Source organism: Polyodon spathula, chromosome 9 (genome assembly GCF_017654505.1).
Source record: "Polyodon spathula isolate WHYD16114869_AA chromosome 9, ASM1765450v1, whole genome shotgun sequence".
NCBI lineage: Eukaryota > Metazoa > Chordata > Actinopteri > Acipenseriformes > Polyodontidae > Polyodon > Polyodon spathula.
In genome coordinates this window covers 16,595,323-16,616,070 of record NC_054542.1, presented here as the reverse complement: position 1 = coordinate 16,616,070, position 20,748 = coordinate 16,595,323, and the positions used below count along the sequence as shown (strand labels likewise).

Genomic DNA, 20,748 nt, shown 5'->3' with positions numbered 1-20,748 from the left:
TAAGATCCAATGCAACCACGCTGTACCCCAGCTATAGGCACTGCTGATGGGCTGCATCCGCTCCTATGACCAGGGTGCTCAAACGTGCTCCACTGTCAACCAGAGATTTTATTAAAATATCAAAACAAACTGATTGCAATTTTAAATGTATACAATTCTGTTTATTTTCTGACACTATTAGACAAATGCATAATCATATAAAAAGCTTAATATCTAAGTGGTCTGTAGCTCTTAACCAGCTGTAATGGCAGCGAAATATACTTTATTAATAGCTGTTGACCCAGACGCACTTTGAACTTTATGCAGTTCATTTAAGTCCATAATGTTATAACCTACAGTTCTGCATTTTATTAAATGTAATTAATTTTTTATGTTCCAAACATTGAAATTAACAATCTTTACAAAAAACAGCAGAAACACAAATATTATTTGATTACCCAATTAAATCATTATAAGTGAAAATGCCAACTGCAGTTAACTTAATTCAAATTCATGGTAATAAAAACTTTTAAAATTTATATCTGTTTATATTTGACTGAACTTTCTCTACTCAGATGTAATGACAATTTCCTATATGGCTGTATCGGGTAGGGTTGCCACGATATCAAAATTACAGTTTTCGATTATTGAACCATTTTTATTCTAAGATTACTGAAATTTCAATATCTACGATATGATATTTAAATTAGTTTACATATTTTTTAGCACTGCAAATGGCAGTATGTTTTTCTATGTGTGCAACTGGTTTGAAATAATTTACTATAAATGCAAGTTAACAGGTACAACTCATTTAGTTTTAAAGTGTTTTAAATGATATTATGGATTTAGATAAAAAATGTTCTGATGTGCAAGTGAATGACTGACAAAATCGGATTGACAGAATATTTACCTTTATTGTATACGTTTAACAGTATCAATTACATTTGTAGAGCCAAGCTCACATCAATTTTAAGTTTTTTCACTCATAAATAGATTATATACTGAATACAAATCCAGTAAACAGTTAATGGTATAAGCTTTTTTGTTGTTGTTGTGTTTATTAGTTTTTTACCTGGGATTCAATCTTCGCTACCAGGTCAGGAAGGAATGTTGTCATTCGCATATTGAACGTTGCTGATGGCAAAGTTCCTGTTTATTTTGTTTAATTATTTTTTTCTTCACATTCTGAATTCTTTGTAGATAAATGGTGTCTCAATGCTGCAGGTTTAAGAGTTGTGTTCGACAAATAATGCACTGGAGCTTGTGTCGTCCTTGGATCCAATAAATGCCAGTGCTGGTTCTCGCAACCATTACCTTGTGTAGAAAATGAATCTATCCAATTCTAATGCAACTTTTGTCTACGCAGCTTCTTTTTGGTTCACTCTCACTGTCATTCTCTCTCAGTACTACTCACTTCCACACACACACACACACACTTTTGCTTACCTAACCTAACCCTGGCATGGTCCCATCCCAAAAAATACATGCACCTGCTTCAAACAAACAACATAAAGTGTCCCTTAAGGACGCAGCACCCTCAGCAGTTCCACAGGTCACTACACTGTCCCCCCACGAGGACAGGTTCTGGGGTCCACCATCTGCCATCAGTCCCCCCTGTCGCCAGCTCCATCCAGCTCCTCTGCAGCAACCCATCTCAGAGGGCAAGCCCGGGCCACTGAGCCCACAGCCCGTTCACTGTCTGTGACATCGGGGCGACCTCCTCCCAACTGGGTCTCCTCCCCACTTCCAGCCACTGCAGCACGGCCCTCAGGTCTGGGTCCTCTTCCTGACAGGCCCTCTAGTCCCCTGACTCCATTGGCAGCAGCACCCGACAGACGTCTCCCTCCAGCTCCGGCAGCTCTGTCTTTCTCTCATCCCACCTGTTGCAGTACTGATAGCCCTCCTTAGTGCAGGGCCGGCGAGTTCTAGTGTCTCTCTCCAGCCCGATGCTGCACGGTGTACTAGAAGGCCTGCAGTTGCTCGATCCACCGGGCCACCTGACACTCAGCCACTGCATGGTCAGTGTGAATGACAAAAGGCAGTCCACATAAGTAATGTCGGAAGTGGCGCACAGAATCCACGACAGCCAACAGCTCCTTCCGGGTCATGAAATAATAACATTTAGTCCTGTTGAACATCCGGCTGTAGTACGCCACTACCTTCTCCCCCTCTGGAGACTGCTGGGCCAGGACAGCGCTGATCCCCTCATCGCTAGCATTGGTGTTGAGGATGAAGGGCAGATGTGGGTCTAGCACAGGGGCCTGACACAGCATGCTCTTCAAACTGTTTGGCGCCTCCTGTCTTTTGGGGATTGATTCGAATGGCTTGTCCTTCTTAAGGAGGCTGTGCAGGGGGGTGGCAACTGTGGCGAAGTCCTGTACAAACCTACTGTAGTAAGAGGCAAGCCCCAAGTAACCCCTCACCTGGCAAGGGTTAGCTGGGACCAGCCAGTCCCTCATGGTCGCGATCTTGTCTGCATCCGTGGTGATCCCCTCAGCACTCAAGCAGTGGCCCAGGAAGGAAACTTCTCTCTACAGCAGGTGGCACTTGTTGAGGTGCAGGTTGAAGTTGGCCCAGGTCTCCCCAGCACCTTCCTTAGTGCAGCCAGGGCTTCGAAGGTGCCTCCGTGGACCAGCAGGTCATCCAAATAGACCAGGCAGCGAGTGGGGGGCACTCCAGAGAGAACTCTCTCCATTAGGCATTCAAAGATGGGCAGGGTATTGCAGAGCCCAAAGAGCATGACTTGGAACCACCACAGCTTGTGGCCCATTGAGAACGCCATTTTGGGTCTTGCTTCAGGGGAGAGGGCTAGCTGCCAGTACCAGAGTTCCAGAGGTCCAGCGTGGACACCCACTTCAACCCCGCCACCAGGTCCAGAGCCTCATCGATGCAGGGGAGCGGGTAGGAATCCTTAACTGTAACCTCATTTAGATGTCAATAATACACACAGAACCTCAGTTGCTGTCTAGATGATGCCGGCAACTCTCATCTCCTCTGGGACCCGGTCAGCAACCTCTTGGTGCCCAAGAGGCATGCTGCATGGCTTCTGCTTGATGGGGCAGGCATCTCCCATGTTAATAGGATGTTGGACCAGTTGGGTTCTTCCTGCATCTTCCGGTGAGACAGCAAAACTGTGGTGGAACTCGAACAGCAGGTCCCAAAGCTGGCACCGCTGTTCCAAGCAGAGCCCTTCACAGCTCTGCTTCCAGACAGCATGGACTGTGATTGTAGCTGGATCTTCCGGTGACAGAGATCCAACTGGAAAGGGAGATGATGGAGAGAAGACAGATGAAGATGAAGATTTGCCCGGGGCGACCCAGCCGGGCTGGTGGATGGCTTGGGGTCGGGCAGCAGCCCTTGTACAGCAGTGAGGACCAGTCACACGCTCTGATGACCTCGCAGTGACTGGCTGGGGATGAGCAACAGGTTCTTTGGTCTGCCTAACAGCGGCGCACCTTCCTGTAGCGATCCTTCCTAGCAGGGTCAAGGAGAAGGGGGGTCCTCCTGAAAATCTGCGACCCAGACAGGGTGGTGCACCATTTGCTGAGCCACCTCAATGGCAAACCTGTCCTTTCCTAACATTTGTGTGACCTTTCCAGTGACTGTACAGAGGTGTACAGTTGTAGGCTCCGTTCGAGTTCTCTCTGTTTAAACATCAGGGCGGACCGGCATGACTGCAGAACCTGTATCGATGAGGGCATAGCAGGTTATCCCTTGAATGCGGATAGCAGTGTGGAAGTACTCTCCAGCAAAAATCTGACCCACCAGCAGGCCAGGACCTTGAGGTCGGCGAATGATGGGTGACAAGGTGGCGGAACTCCCCGTGAGGCCAGCTCGGGCACACTGACCGGTCTGTAAGAGACTGAAGCTGGGGCTAGCGGTGTCCCATCTACACTGGCCCCTGGTAGTTTCCCTTCTGGAGGTCAGTTTGGAAGGTAGCTGATGTGGTGAGGGCCTGGTAGAAGCATTGAATGTGGTCTGATTGGCTGTAACGCCAGCAGAGATGGCCCTGGGTGTCAGCCGGGGGTCTTCGTGGGGCAGTACCGGGCCACAGGAGGCTGGTGGATCCCTCTTCAGCTTCGGGGTCCTCAGAGTTGCTGGCGCAGGCTCATAGCCATTTCGGTGCCCCCGAAGCGATGCTCCGGGCAGTGACAACATTGTGAAAACCTGTCCGTTCCTCATCACTCAGATTGAGTAAGGCCCTAAGTGCTTCTCCTTCCACGGCCACTGTTAACTGCACTGCCTTCTGGGCCTGGTTCCAGGCATTAGCCTGGGCTACCATCTGAAACATAGCCTGACAGGCCTCACCGGAGGCATGCTCATCGTAGCATCCCGCTTTCACTTTGTCCCGGTGGCCCAGCGGCCTGGTTTCGCCCTTGCTCTGTTGGAGTGCCCCCATCCTGACTCTCCCTGCTGCCGGCGGAGCAGCACCCATGTTGGGCCTTAACTAAGCTTCCCTTTTTCATATGTTCATCCAAATATTCAATCAGTCTCGTACGTAGTGGCGTAGTAATGTAGTAATTGTGATGCAATATTTGGGATGGATCTTCCTCTCACACAACAAATCATGTGCAAGTCACATTTGATTGACAGCTAGCGAGGTAGTTGGAGCGGATTTGTTCAATACAGACGTTTATTTTAATGTGCATTTTTTAATTTACTGTTACTGTTACTAGCAGTGTGGAGGTCAACATGGCAAAATAAATATGCACACAATTTTAAGAGTTTAGTTTAGTAGAAAGGCTTGAGTGAACAGGATTAAGACAGCTGACTGAATGCTGACAAATAGTTTTGGTTTGATGGCAGCAGGAGTTTAGCCTGACTTTTTATTTTTGCTTGTCAGACGCACTTATGCAGGGCGAGTTACAGAGTTAACAAGTTATTACAATATAGCTGAAAGATTACAATACAGCTAAGAAAAAAGCAATACAGCTTTTTGTTTGGGGATTTTTTTTGTTTCTGTTTGCGCTTTTTTTGTCAAATTAAATGGTTTTTGCAGTTATTATGTATGGTGTGTTTGTTTCTGTAGGTTGTGTGGAGCGTGCTTTGTATTTGTAGTGTACACGTGCAAGTACTGTTATAAACTACAAAAAATGTTCGTCTTGCTTCAGTCGGCACCATACATTCTCAGTCTACTTTGCTCTGCTCAAACCCCGGGGAGATATTTGATGTATTCAGAGTTTGAATTGATTTAAATCATGTTTGTAATGTAAACTATTTCCTGTGACGTCAGACCTTAGGTACTTGCCCATCCAAACGAAGTTGGGGCCCACCCAAATTTCCATTCCTAGCTACACCGGTGCTAATGATCATCAATTCAATATGTAGGTTGAAACACAATCATTAACCAAAACAGAAACAGCTGTCAGAAGTGGCCTTCATGGAAGACTTGTGGCCAAAAAGCCATATCTCCAACATGAAAACAACGCCAAGCGACTCAACTATGCACGAAAACACAGGAACTGGGCTGCAGAAAAATGGCAGCAGGTGCTCTGGACTTATGAGTCAAAATTTGAAATATTTGGCTGTAGCAGAAGGCAGTTTGTTCACCGAAATGCTGGAGAGCGGTACAAGAATGAGTGTCTGCAGGCAACAGTGAAGCATGGTGGAGGTTCCTTGCAAGTTTGGGGCTGCATTTCTGCAAATGGAGTTGGGGATTTGGTCAGAATTAATGGTCTCCTCACTGCTGAGAAGTACAGGCAGATACTTATCCATCATGCAATATCATCAGGGAGGCATCTGATTGGCCCCAAATTTATTCTGAAGCATGACAACGACCCCAAACATACAGCGAAAGTCATTAAGAACTATCTTCAGCGTAAAGAAGAACAAGGAGTCCTGGACGTGATGGTATGGCCCCCACAGAGCCCTGATCTCAACATCATCGAGTCTGTCTGGGATTACATGAAGAGAGAGAAGCAACTGAGGCTGCCTAAATCCACAGAAGAACTGTGGTTAGTTCTCCAAGATGTTTGGGCCAACCTATGCCGAGTTCTTTCAAAAACTGTGTGCAAGTGTACCTAGAAGAATTGATGCTGTTTTGAAGGCAAAGGGTGGTCACACAAAATATTGATTTGATGTAGATTTTTCTTCTGTTCACTCACTTTGCATTTTGTTAATTGATAAATAAACTATTAACATTTTTGAAAGCATTTTTACTTTACAGCATTTTTTCACACCTGCCTAAAACTTTTGCGCAGTACTGTATATATATATAGGAAAAGGAAAACTGCTGTGTACTAAAATGATCATATGAAAAACAAAAAAGAAAAGGATATTTTAGGTACTTAAAAAGGTAGAATAATTGATTACAAATCAATTATCAGGGCGTTTCGGACTATAAGTCCATCGGCTGAATACAAAAAAACAGTACTTTAGAAGTTGATAAAAGAAACTAACAAGATTTACCAGTTTTTTTAACCCAAGAATACGTCCAACTTTTATCAAACTTGCAAGATCAACATGGAGAAAGACAAGATTTACCTACCATTTTCATTTCATTAAGAACTGTTTAAAAGTAAACCTCATTCCTAAAGGCTTCAGAATTAATTTCCGTGTGACCTCTGCATCTCATTAAATTGTCACACAGATTAATTGTGTTACTGGAGTATCCCAAACATTAATTTCTTTACTTTCTTGCTGTCTTTAGAAAATAATTGCCAAACATCGTAAGGCATTGTATTTGTAGCTCGTATGATACAATATCTATAATTCTAATTGCTATGTCACTTTGCATAGATCCAATCCCATCAGTAAACACTTACAGGGGGCGGGGCAGGGGGGAGAAGGTGAGCTCAATCACATGCAGATTCAACGAGTCAGACCTGAGGGGAGCAGATAAGCTTTGCGCTTCATGCAAAAAATAATTGCAGATTCCAAATTTAATGAAAAAAAATGTATGCTTTCCTTTGCTTAAACCCTTTACACAAAAACAATGCACAGGATTGACTATTGGTACTTGTGAAATGATATGATGCATCGTTAAATCGATGCATCGCCTCAGCCTTATTGACAAGCAAGAACTGGCATTCAGAGAGTACGATGAAAGCATCAATTCCTCAAATGGAAGTAATTATGTGGAATTACTTTCTCTGATTGCTGACTATGACAGCATGTTAAGCAATCAGATGTCAATAACCACAGTATTCTCAGGTACCCCTAACAAGATTCGGAACAGCTTAATCCCTTCGGTGCCTCCGGTTCTGCTAGATGCAGAAATACAGGAAGCCAAGTATGTAGCTGTAATGGTAGATTAAACAACCGATGTTGGAAACGCAGCTCAGCTGTCTTGTGTTTTCAGGTATGTGACTGACAGTGGCCCGAAAGAACAGTTATTCTGTGAATATGTGTTACATTTACTAAAATAAAATTAAAAATGCTTTTAAAAAAAACATTTTTTTTTAGATTATATTGATTTTTTTTTTGTATTACTGTGCAGAACAGCTACTATAATAGAGTTACCTTTATTAAAAATGTGCATGGATTAATCTACCGATTAATCAACTAATGGCCATAAATTTTTAATCAAGTTATAGTCCTAATATAGTGTAGCGTTGTGTAATCACATACAAAGACATAAGCCCGATATACGCTCCTTGCAAAGGAGCCGGCTCTTTTGTACAGCGGTATCGGCACTATGCTTTAGTGTGAGAGGTCCTGGGTTCGTGCACGCCCTCCGCCTGTGTGTGGATTGCCTCGCCTTGTGTGATGCGCCTGCCTGCGGGAACCGAGATCGCTACTGTGTATATATATATATGGACTATAGTGGAAAATTATTGACCCGTGGGAAGACTACTGTAATCGCCAGGGAGCTATAATGCTCGAAGCCACAGGCTGAGGGTATTGCACCCTGGAGGTAACAATAATCTTCCTGAGGGTCAATAGTTTTCCACTATAGTCCATATATATATATATATATATATATATATATATATATATATATATATATATATATATATATATATATATACACACACACACACATAGTAGCGATCTCGGTTCCCACAGACAGGCGCATCACACAGGGCGAGGCAATCCACACACAGGCGGAGGGCGGGCACAAACTCAGGACCTCTCACACTAAAGCATAGTGCCGATATTTAATTTTCCACTATAAGCTGAGTTTGCAATACATATTTAACCCTTTGCGGTCCTATGTCGGACCAGGTCCGACATTACAATTCTCCCTTTACAATCATCAAAAAGACGTAAAGCACAAGTCCCTAGTTATTTTTCTCCGGAAAACCTTTCAATGGCCGAGTGAGACTGATAGGAGCCGCAAGCAGCCGAAAAAAAGGGCGTATCTGATAGCCCCACGTACCACAGATATAAGACAGACACAAACAAAGGAGATAGCTGCTTCTGCATCCAGCACTCAAAGAATATCACAGACATTTGCAGAGCTTTTTTAGATGTTATAGTAATAAAATAATGAATTGGATCGCATTATTGAGGAGTTTGGTGATAAAACGAGTGATGAGGAGAGGATTTATCAGTATGCACATCTATAAAGAGGTATGTGAAAAATACAGCGAACAAAGGGTGGGGCTTGGCTGGAGATATATTATTGAGTGTTTTTTGTGATTCAGTGCCTTTTAAACTTGTTTTACTCTGAAAAAAATATTTTAAACAGCGAGTGTAAAATAAACAGCGCGTGTGAAAATAAATTGGACCTAACGCGCCTGACAAGCGATGAATAAATGGACTGCAAAGGGTTAATATGAGTCAGTCTAAATAATGTGAGGCAAGGTTGGACAGTAAATATGACTACATACTGTAAATCCATAAATATTTGCTAGCCTTTTATTATGTGTTTCGCATATGAAACAAAAACGTTAACATTTTTGGCACGAATATCTTAGTGCTGGACATCTAATGAAGTAATATACTACTACACGTGCAACAGGTCACCAACATTTCTGTAGCAAAATAGGTTTTATGGGTGTGATTCACCAACTATAGAGTACATTCCTTTGAAAAGGGGCGGGACTGACAGTGATGTGAATCAATCACATGACAGAGAGACTATTGCCCGGAGCTGTAAAGATGTGAGGGTAGCAGCTCAATATACTTTTGTTCCTAGGATGTTTAAACGAATCACAGGCCAGAATTTCCATGGCACATAAACAATGACTGTGGAGAGAGAGTGACGACTTTCTAAGCTGTGTTGAAATCTGGCCATTGGTAGAAATAAACCAGAAAGACTTTTTTATGGTGAAAACTTCTTATTATGGTGAACTATTGAAAAGGCTGTTGTGAAAGCAAGAATGTGATCATATAAAACAGTAGGACACCTCTGATATCAATCACTCAAAACATCAAATACTATTTACCTTTGGCACATGAGATTGTCCTCTTTAAGACATGATACATGACAGAAACAGTTTTCTCACAAGCCATCTGGAAAGAAATTTCAAAAATAGTTTTTAGAATTCTTACAATTTAAGTATACATGAATAGTTTTGTCAATGATCTTAATAGTAACAGCAGGTTCAAAAGTATTATATGATTCATGTGGTCACATAAACATACATTTATGTGAAGCTCACCTTCAAGTCATTGGGATGAAAGTGTGTCCAGGCCAGCAGCATGGCAGCAAACAAATCCCCCGTCCCAACAAAGACAGCGTCCACTTTGGGGATGTCCATTCTGATCCTCTGTGTCACTTTAGTTCCATCAGCATTAACTGGAGAAAAGCAACCATGCTCATGTGTCAGGACATTGAGTAAGAGAAACCCCGAGTAGAAATATCAACATTGTAATCTATTACAGCTGTAGACATTAAAAGATTAAAACTCCCACAGTTTGGTTGCCTCTCTCTCTCTCTCTCATATATATATATATATATATATATATATATATATATATATATATATATATATATATATATATATATATATAAACTATGTTAATGCACCAATTAGGGTTGAACTCATTGCCACAAAAGCAAGGAGATGTGGTGCTGGGGTTTTTAACCCTAACCAACCATTCCACAAGCAGACTGCCGTCATCAGGTAAGACGATAAAACATGCAACTCTTTCCCGAGGACACAAGAGACATCCATCATCAAGGCCCAACTGGTGCTGTAGCAATGGATATACATGTACACTTCAACACATACACACACACTTCAGGTGGCAGAACCATATTATCGCAGTCTAGAGTTCATCTGTACTTACAATGTGATTCTATTACAGGCTACTGTTAAACTGCAGTTGCAATGTATTTTTTTTTAATATATTAAAATGCAGTTACAAGGTGATTCTATTAAATGTAATCTTAAAACTGCACTTGAATGCGATTCTGCATCTCCGTTGAAAATGTCACAAAGATGTTGTCTATTAAAAGAGGGCAAAACTTGCATTTTTTTGGTTATAAAAGATACACTCTGCTGAGGTACCAGTGTTGCTAATGGAAAACTAATTGTATTCCTAACACTTTTGTAAAATGAGACCATTTTTAAATGTAAATAATTTAACTGATGAAAAGAATAAAAAAATCATGAGACAGTAATACACTTGTTAATCAAAAAAATAAAATAAAATGAGATCCAGGTGAAGGGTATATAATGAGAGCAGCCAGTTCCTCCAGGGCTGGGGCTGTGTGGAGGGCCCGGTTGATGGTCTTTTCAACCATAAAATACAAAAGGTACTGTGTGAAACCTTTTGTTGTGTTTGTGTTCAACTTAGAAGGGAAAAGAACCCGAGCAAGCCTGTGTCAAGTCTCCAGGTCACCATATATATATATATATATGTATAGTAACATGGCAGGAAGGGGGTTAATGTCCTCCCTGCCAAAAACATAATTGTTTACTTATTTAATTAAATTTTAAATTATCCCCTGCACCTGGGAGTACATTAAATTAGTTAGTCTGCACTGGGCTACTGAGTAGTAGGAAGCAGAATTTGTGCTCTGTTTCCAAGCAGTCATATGTACCGTAAGTGTTGTGTTAAACATGTGTAGTTTGTTTTGTTTATTTGTCAGGTAAACGGCTTAGCCGGCCTGCAAGCTAATCGGGGATCTGCATCAGATGTTTAGTAAGAGCTCTGAAGGAGCTAGATGATGTTTGTTTTTGTTTATTTTGTATAATTAAAAGTGTGCACCAGCTCTTATTCTTTCAAATCCTGTGTGTTGGGTCATGATTTGGGAAAGGAAAAGAACCCGAGCGAGCCTATACACAATGCCTTGCAAAAGTATTCAGACCCCTGACCAATTCTGTCATATTACCGAATTACAAATGGTACATTGAAATTTCGTTCTGTTTGATATTTTATTTTTAAACACTGAAACTCAGAATCAATTATTGTAAGTGACATTGGTTTTATGTTGGGAAATATTTTTGAGAAAAATAAAAAACTTAAATATCTTGCTTGCATAAGTATTCAACCCCTGTGCTGTGGAAGCTCCCGGTTTTTACCGATGAAAGAAATTGCCCTAACGAGGACATAATTACCTTACCATTGGCCTCCACCTGTGAACCATTAAAGTTGCTGTCACATTTTCTGGATAAAAACTCCACTGTTGAAGGATCATTGGTAAGGCTGTGAATCTGAAGGAAAATGAAGACCAAAGAGCATTCTACAGAAGTTAGAGATAAAGTAATACAAATGCATAGATTAGGGAAAGGGTACAAAATAATATTCAAGTGTTTGGATATCCCAGTGAGCACAGTTGGATAAATAATCAGGAAGTGGAAGCTGCATCACACCACCCAGGTACTGCCAAGAAAAGGCCGTCCCTCAAAACTCAGCACTCAAACAAGAAGGAGACTTGTGAGAGAAGCCACAGAGAGGCCAACAATCACTTTGAAGAAGCTACAGAGTTCAGTTGCTAGGAGTGGAGTAATGGTGCACCAGTCAACCATATCAAGAGCTCTGCATAACACTGGCCTGCATGGGAGGGTGGCAAGAAAGAAGCCGTTACTCAAAAAGTACCATCTGAAAGCATGTCTGGAGTTTGCCAGAAAGCATGAGAGTGACCCAGCTGCGATGTGGGAAAAGGTTTTGTGGTCAGATGAGACCAAGATAGAGCTTTTTGGCCAAAACTCAAAGCGCTATGTGTGGCGCAAACCTAACACTGCCCATGCCTCAAGACACACCATCCCTACAGTGAAGTATGGTGGTGGCAGCATCATGCTGTGGGGATGCTTCTCATCAGCAGGGACTGGGCATCTTGTTACAATTGAAGGAAGAATGGATGGAGCAAAATACAGGAAAATACTGCAAGAGAATCTGCTTCAGTCTGCTAAAAAACTGAAGCTTGGGAGGAAATTCACCTTTCAGCAGGACAATGATCCCAAGCACAAGGCCAAAGCAACATTGGAGTGGCTCAAGAACAAAAAGGTGAATGTCCTACAGTGGCCCAGTCAAAGTCCGTATCTCAATCCTATTGAGAATCTGTGGCAGTATTTGAAAATTGTGGTCCACAAGCGTCGTCCAACCAACCTGAACAACCTGGAGCAAATCTGCCAAGAAGAATGGGCCAAAATCACTCCGACACTGTGTGCAAAGCTGGTACATACTTACCCCAAAAGACTTAAAGCTGTTATTGCAGCGAAAGGTGGCTCTACCAAATATTAATGTGTGGGGGTTGAATACTTATGCAAGCAAGATATTTCAGTTTTTTATTTTTCTTAAAAATATTTCCCAACATAAAACCAATGTCACCTTACAATAATTGATTTTGAGTTTAAGTGTTTTAAAATAAAATATCGAACAGAACAAAATTTCAATGTACCATTTGTAATTCAATAATATGAGAGAATTAGTCATGGGTCTGAATACTTTTGCAAGGCACTGTATATATATATATATATATATATATATATATATATATATATATATATATATATATATATATATATATATACACACACACACACACACACACACACACACACACACACACACACACACACACACCGTGCCGTGAAAAAGTATTTGCCCCCTGTCTGATTTTCTGCATTTTTGCACATTTTTCACATTGAATTTGGTCAGATCTTTTTGTGGGTTGTAGTAGTATATAGAGGGAGTCTGAGAGAAAAAAAAAGAAACCAAAGTTTGGTGCTTCTTTCATTTGTTTGGTGTGCAAGGTAATCAAACATGCAATCTTTAGGTGTGAAAAAGTTAGTTATCTCAACCCAATTAAACGGAAAATTAGCATCAGCTGTTTGAATACTTTGGTTAATAATCAGGCCAGATTTGATTTAGGCCAACCCTGTACAATATAAATCTGACTAATTTTTGCCCTTACCATCAGAGTGAAGTTGTCAGCACACAGGTTCTAGAGGCACATTGTGCCACGATCAAAAGAAATTTCTGAAGACCTCTGGCAAAAAATGCCTGATGCCTATCAGTCTAGAATGGGTTAAAAAGCCATTTCTAAGACTCTGGGGCTCCACCAAACCACAGTCAGAGCCATATTGTCCAAATGCAGAAAGTTCGATACAGTAGTGAATCTTCCCAGGAGTGGCCATCCTTCCAAAATCTCTCCAAGAGCAAGGCGTAAAAAATTGTCCAGAAAGTCACAAAGAACCTTAGAACAACATCCAGGGATCTGCAGGCCTCTCTCGCCTCATCTAAGGTCAGTGTTCATGACTCCACCATCAGAAAGACACTGGGCAAAAATGGGATTCATGTCAGAGTATCAAGGCGGAAACCACTGCTCACTAAGAAGGACATGAATGCTTGTGTCAAGTTTGCCTAAAAGGACCAGGATGATCCCCAAGAGTTCTAGAACAATGTTCTATGGACAGATGAGTCAAAAGTTGAACTTTCTGGCCAACATGGGCCCCGTTATGTCTGGCAAAAACCAAACACTGCACTCCACAGTAAGAACCTCATACCAACAGTCAAGCATGGTGGTGGTAGTGTCATGATTTGAGGATGCTTTGCTTCATCAGGACCTGGACGACTTGCCATCATTGAAGGAACCATGAATTCTGCTCTGTATCAGAGAATTCTACAGGAGAATGTCAGGCCATCCGTCCGTGAGCTGAAGCTGAAGTGCAGCTGGGTCATGCAACAAGACAATGACCTGAAACACACAAGCAAATCTACATCAGAATGGTTGAAAAACAAGAAAGTTAAAGTTTTGGAATGGCCTAGTCAAAGTCCAGGCCTAAACCACATTCAGATGTTGTGGCAGGATCTGGAACGAGCAGTTTATGCTCGAAAACCCACAAATGTCACTGAGTTGAAGCAGTTCTGCATGAATGAGTGGGCCAAAATTCCTCCACCGCTGTAAGAGACTGATCAATAACTACAGGAAGCGTTTGGTTGCAGTTATTGCTGCTAAAGGTGGCATAACTAGTTATTGAATCTAAGGTACAAGCCATGACAGGCTGTGCGGTTCCCATGATATATACCACACCTGGAGTGGTGATAGTCTTCCCAGCGACAGTGAGTGGAAGCGACAGTGTGGGAGAAGTACAGGCGTGGGAAAGTACAGAGCAGTTAGACGCTGTAAGGAGAAATTACAAATTGGGAAATCACTGCAGCTGCATGTCTTTTTCTGACAACAAGCTGAAGATCAGAGCAGCTGATTCAAATTCAGCACTGTTCTGTGACACGGGGGAGGGGCGGAGCCAACAGCACAACAGATACAGACATAAAAAAAGCAGTCTTCCCAGCGACAGCGAGTGGAAGTGACAGCGTGGGATAGGTACATAGTAGTTAGAAGCAGTTTGAAAGAAGGTTGACAGCTGCAGAAGCTAAACTAAACTAAAACCAAACCAAAAAAATAAAAAAATAACATGGTCTATAAGCCAGTAATCTGTGACACCTGCATGATGTGGGAAAACCAGGAAAACCTAGCAGAGCTAAACCAGGTGTGTGTAAAGTGCCACATGATCCAGGACTTGCTTAAACTAGTAAGTATGCTAGAAATGGAGCTGGAAGAAATGAGACAGCAACACGATCTTGAGGAGCTGGTACACCCACAATTTATGGAAGTCTGCACCACTAACAGACTGAAAGCTACCAGGGAAATAGAAGATCAAAACAGCTGGGTTCAGGTAGGCAAAAGCAGGGAAAAAGAGAAAAACACAACCACCAGAAATCAAAACATCCAACAAATTTGAGCCATTTCAAAATTTAGATGATCAAAACCAACATCAAGAGAATGAAAGGAACAACATGCAGGACCCTATTAACAGTGGTGGCCAGACAGCAAAAAGAAGGGAGGTCATGATTTTTGGTTCAGTTCGCAGTTTAGACCCCCTTACTACAACAGTGTGCTGCCTTCCAGGAGCCTTTGTCACAAACATCACTGAGAACGTGGACAGGCTCCTAGAACGGATAGGAGACAACCCTGTAGTAGTCGTCCACATCGGTACAAACAACATTGGAAGAGACAGACCAAAATCCCTGCAAAACAAATTCAGAGAGCTAGGAAGGAAATTAAAAGATAAGACAAAAACTGTAGTATTTTCTGGGATATTGCTGGCAACTTGCAAAGAAGCATACGGACAGCTGGAAATAATTAATCTAAACGCATGGCTGAAAACAGGATGCACACAGGAAGGCTTTAAATATCTTGAACATTGGACCACATTCTACAGAAAGGACTAGCTATATAAGCAGGATGGACTGCACTTAAATAAAAAGGGAACCAATCTACTTGGAGAAAAGATCCTCGAGGAGGTTCAGAAGCATTTAAACTAGAAAGGGGGAGAAATCAACAAAAAAACAGAAGGGAGACAACATCAAAACAAGGGCAACAACTCAGGTAAGACAACCATTAAATGTATTTATCTAAATGCTAGAAGATCAGAAACAAAATGCTAGAACTTGAAGCTACTGTACTAACAAGTAACTATGATGTGATAGGTGTTACAGAAACTTGGTTGTCTGAGAGTGATGGGGACGAATATAATATTTGTGGGTATACACTGTATAGGAAAGACAGGCAGGACAGAACAGGTGGAGGGATAGCGCTATACATAAGCCCAGGTGTTAAACCTGGACAAAGAAAATAAAGCCGAATCAATATGGGTCAGAATAATGGACAAAAAATTAAAAGGGCATAATAACAGGAGCATGCTATAGACCATTTAATACAGACACCGAGGAAAATAATCTGTTATACAATGACATTAGAAATGTGTGTAGCAAAGAAGAAGCCATACTATGGGGGATTTCAACTTACTCATATAAAAAAGGGAAAACCCAGTGGGGAGCATAATGGACGAAATTGAAATGGTGGAAATTACAAATGACTGCTTCCTAATACAATTTGTCAAGGCACCAACTAGAGGGGAGGCATGCCTTGATTTAGTCTTTTCAAAACCAGAAACTTTTATTCTGTATATATCCGCAGTGTAATATAATCCCAAATTTTATTTAATTCATTGTTCGCTTATTAAAATATTGCATATTATAGAACACTTTCTTGAAGATGAGGCAATGAATTTCAAAATGCTAAGCAGATCAGGACATAGAAGTGTGATTAACACACTTTAAAAAAATAATTTTCCAAAGAAACAAACGCGTTAATCACAGGATAACTGTTACTTGACAGCCCTAATATTGAGTTGTTCTCAAAAGTTTACATACCCTCTATTTGCAACAATGTTATTTATCAATGTATCAGGTGTCTGATACATTGGCTTTGTAGCTGTGCCTCTTCTGACTTAGAAGTCACCAGCCGCCACTGGGAATGGTATATCATTATTTTGTTGGTCATTTATTTAAATTTATGAAATTAAGTCGATAGGATGTGGTTGGGTTTTCTCTGCCTTTCTCCAAATGCTATATTAATGTTGTACACAGTGCAGTTTTAAACATACGCTGGCAGTGTGTAGCAGTTAAGTATATTAGAATAAACTATGATGGGCTACTGTTTTCTTTTCTTTGTTGGCTACCAGAGATAATCTGTTTATAATAATAATAATAATAATAATAATAATAATAATAATAATAATAATAATAACAATAAACCTTTATTTATATAGCACAATTCATGTACAATACAATTGAAAGTGCATTAAATACAGAAAAAAATACAAAATACAATAATAAACAGTAAGAAAAGAGTACAGTTATTAAAAACAGAAGTAAAAATGAAACTTAAAAAATGTTATAGAAAAGCTATATTTAAAAGGTGAATCTCTGATAAAAGGTGGTAAGGAGTTCCAGAGTGTGGGGGCATTAAAACAGAATCCTTTTACCATTCACCCTCGGAATACATAAAAGGCCAGCATTTGCAGATCTCAGAGTGAGTTCAGACTGATAAGGAATTAGCATATCACTTAGATATTGTGGAGATAGTCCATTCAGTGCTTTAAAAACTAGTAAGAAGAAGTAGAATTTTAAAATCAATTCTGTAATGCACAGGAAGCCAATGCAATGATGCCAACACAGGCATAATGTGAGCTGTAATTTTTTGTTGTAGTTAGCATTCTAGCAGCAGCATTTTGCACTGGCTGTAGGCATGATAGAGCATGACTTGTAAGTCCTGAGAATAAAGTGTTACAGTAATCTAACCTAGAAAAAATAAAAGCATGTACTAATTTCTTTGCATCATCCAAGGACAAGAATGATCTAACTTTTGCAATGTTTCTTAAATAATGGACACTCTAGCAATGTATTTTATATGTGGTTCAAAGGAAAGTGCAGAATCAAAAATAACCAGGTTTTTCACTTCAGATTTTACATTTGATTTTAGCATACCTACATCAATATTTGTCAAGTCCATCTGTTGATTAGAGCCTAAAAGAAAGACTTCTGTCTTATCGGAATTTAACTGTAAGACATCCAGCTTCTAATCGGCTAGGCATTTGAAAAGGGCATTGATAGCTGTTGTGTCACCTGGTTTAACAGATATAGAAATCTGTGTGTCATCTGCATAGCTGTAGAAATTCACTCCATGTTTATGAATAACCTCCCCGAGTGGCAGCATGTATAAAGAAAATAACATGGGACCAAGAATGGAGCCCTGCGGATCACCACATGTAATATTAGCTAGTCCAGATGTAGATTCTCTGAAGGCAACAAAATACTGTCTATTCATTAAATAGGATAGGAACCAGTTTAGGACACTACCAGAAAGGCCCACCCATTCTCTAAGATGATTAATTAAAATATTGTGATCCACAGTATCAAAAACAGCACTCAGATCTAAAAGGATCAGTACAGAGAAACACTTGGAATCTGTACTTATACGTAGATCATTTACCACTTTGACAGGTCTAAAATTACTTAGAACTGAACTATCCGATTCGATTTCTTAAGTAAAAGTTTCACTAAGGCAGTTTTTAAAGAAGGAAACCTTCCTGATGACAAATAACTATTAACTATATCAAGGACATCATTGGACAGCTTACTAAACACCTCCTTCAAGAGACTGGTAGGTATAGGATTCAAAAGACACGTAGAGGATTTAATGTTCATAACTATTTTATTTAAGTGTTGTAAGTTAATCAGAGAAAAATAATGTAATTATATTTCGATTGTTTTTGGTGGCACACAGAGCTCAAGATTAATTTGTGGAATTTGATACTTAATACAAAGTATTTTTCAATCAAAATAATTACGGAATTCTTCACACTTAATGGGTGCGGCCACAATGCAATATTCAGGTGAAAGAGATGGGTTTACTAATCTATCAATAGTTGAGAAAAGGACTCTAGTATTGTTCTTATTTTCTGCAATAAGACTGGAGAAGTAAGCACTTCTTGCTGACATTAATGCTGCATCATACTTTGATAGGGAGTGCTTTAAAATATCGTAATGTGTTTGTAGTGTTGTATCTCTCCATTTACGCTCTGCTTTGCGACAATTTATTTTTATTTGATGTATATCATTATTCATCCACGGTGTCCTACGTTTTACAGAGACGGTTTTCATTTTTACTGGAGCCACAGTATCAAGAGCACTTTTTAGTTGATGGTTGTATCTGTCAACTAACTCATCAATTGATAGAGAACTTGTTGAGATGGGTGGACATAGACTAACTACTTCAGAAAACTTTTGAACAAATTTATAGCGAGTGATGAGATCACTAATTAAAAGAGCTTTATTAGATAGGGACCGCACATTAAGTAGAGCTACATGTATTTTATTGCACTGAGATAAAGGAGTAGCTGTAATAAGTAAGTAATACTCTTCAGTGTACTCCCTGCTTGTGTTTTAATAACTAACAGCCACATTGGGGTAAACCCTGTTTAGACTGCACTTGTAGATCTCTGGATCTATCCCTCCTACCACATACTGGACTTGCCTGACCTACGCACCACATCACTGGATCCACAGCTATGCACTATCCTTGCACTGCTAATATGATATTGTAGCTATAGCGTGTTGTAATCCTAACTTGTTGCATCCTATTTCATATTGTATTTTAGTAGTATAATTTGCACATACTGCAAACTATATTGTATTTAATTATTAACCTTGCACTGTGACACTGTACTGCCCTGTAATACCTGTAAGTCGCTTTCAGATAGTTATCATCAGTTAAGACGAACAACATACAACTCTCTGCAGATAACATAAGAGATGACATTGGATTACTATCTTAACCCCGGTTCCCTGAAATAGAAATGTAACCATTACCGAATGGGATATACCTCTTATAGCCTGAAATTTCTGAACACTTCTATCAAAGCTGCTCCTTTAAGAGCCCTCTATGGGTCAGACGTCGTCTCTGCTCCCAGGATATAAACACAAATGTATTTTCTCTTCAGGCCTGCTTCGTTGGAATGAACACAATGACCTGAAGGGAAATGGTTATATTTTAAGTATGAAATGTAATGTGGGACATATTCTCTGAATATGATAATAATATATGAACGTGTATTGGAAATGTAACTGGATTAATTAATGAAACAATCGTTTTGACACAATGAAGACATAAACTAGTGATGTCCCAGTGGAAAAGGACATTAAAACATCAAAGGACTGAGTGCTTAAAAATACACAAATTATCTCATGAAAGTGGCTATTTAGCAGAGTGAAAAGACTGTAAATATCCAAGCAAAACTAAACATTTTGCGCTCCAAATCGAATGCTAAACAAGGTTCTGTCACTCTGCTAAACAAAGCTGCAACTCCGGGACTCTGCCTAAAAATGGAACCAAGACGGGGAAGCAAACTACAAGCGAGTCAACAACTACAAGCAACGAGACTGAGGCCTGGCTGGAGGACTGCCGTAAAACTTACAGAGACTTATCAGACAAACCAGTCTGGGTTTGCTGTACACCTAAAACCACAGTATCCAAAAGAAACCGTTCCCTGCAACCTGTGTAGCTAAAATATTCAATGAAGAGGACAGAGTGGATGGACACTGTTGTGGATCCTATACTGAGGACTGAAGACTTTGTTGCCGAGTTTGATCCACTGTGTGATGGAAGACTTTGTTGCTGAAAGGAGAGCTTTTTGTACTGGACACTTCACACTTCAAACACTGTTTCCAAAACAGTAGACCAAAAGTCTAAGCTTCAAGGAACTTTTGAATAGAATTCCAGTTGCATTTTCCTTTCATGAAACTAAATTAATAAATTGTAACACATGTACATAGAATTGAACTGTTAATTATTTAGTTTGCACACTTTACGTGAAACTTGATTAAGTAACTATAAGCAATCTACCTCATATTATTGTATGAAGAATTTCTTTAAAAATAAACTTCCCATATACTTAACCCTTTGCAGTCCATTTATTCACCACTTGTCAAGCGCATCAAGTCCAATTTATTTTCACAAGAGCTGTTTAAGATATTAGTTTTTCAGATTAAAACAGGTTTAAAAGACACTGAATCGCAAAAGTACAC

At 40.3% G+C, this 20,748-nt stretch overlaps 1 protein-coding gene across 5 annotated transcripts in view; it reads right to left on the bottom strand.

Annotated features, from left to right (window-relative positions):
• The window catches only part of LOC121320437 (pyridoxal kinase-like), a 166,738-nt gene that overhangs the window by 9,713 nt on the left and 136,277 nt on the right, over positions 1 to 20,748 (bottom strand). For all 5 annotated transcript variants that reach the window (XR_005950842.1, XR_005950843.1, XR_005950844.1 and 2 more), the window contains exons 9-10: positions 9,528 to 9,664; positions 9,312 to 9,378 (exon numbers count right to left, since the gene is read on the bottom strand). Coding sequence is in view for 1 of the 5 variants with exons in the window: in XM_041258768.1 (XP_041114702.1) it covers positions 9,312 to 9,378; positions 9,528 to 9,664 (204 nt within the window). In the remaining 4 variants the exon portion in view is untranslated. The remainder of the gene's footprint in view (positions 1 to 9,311; positions 9,379 to 9,527; positions 9,665 to 20,748) is intronic.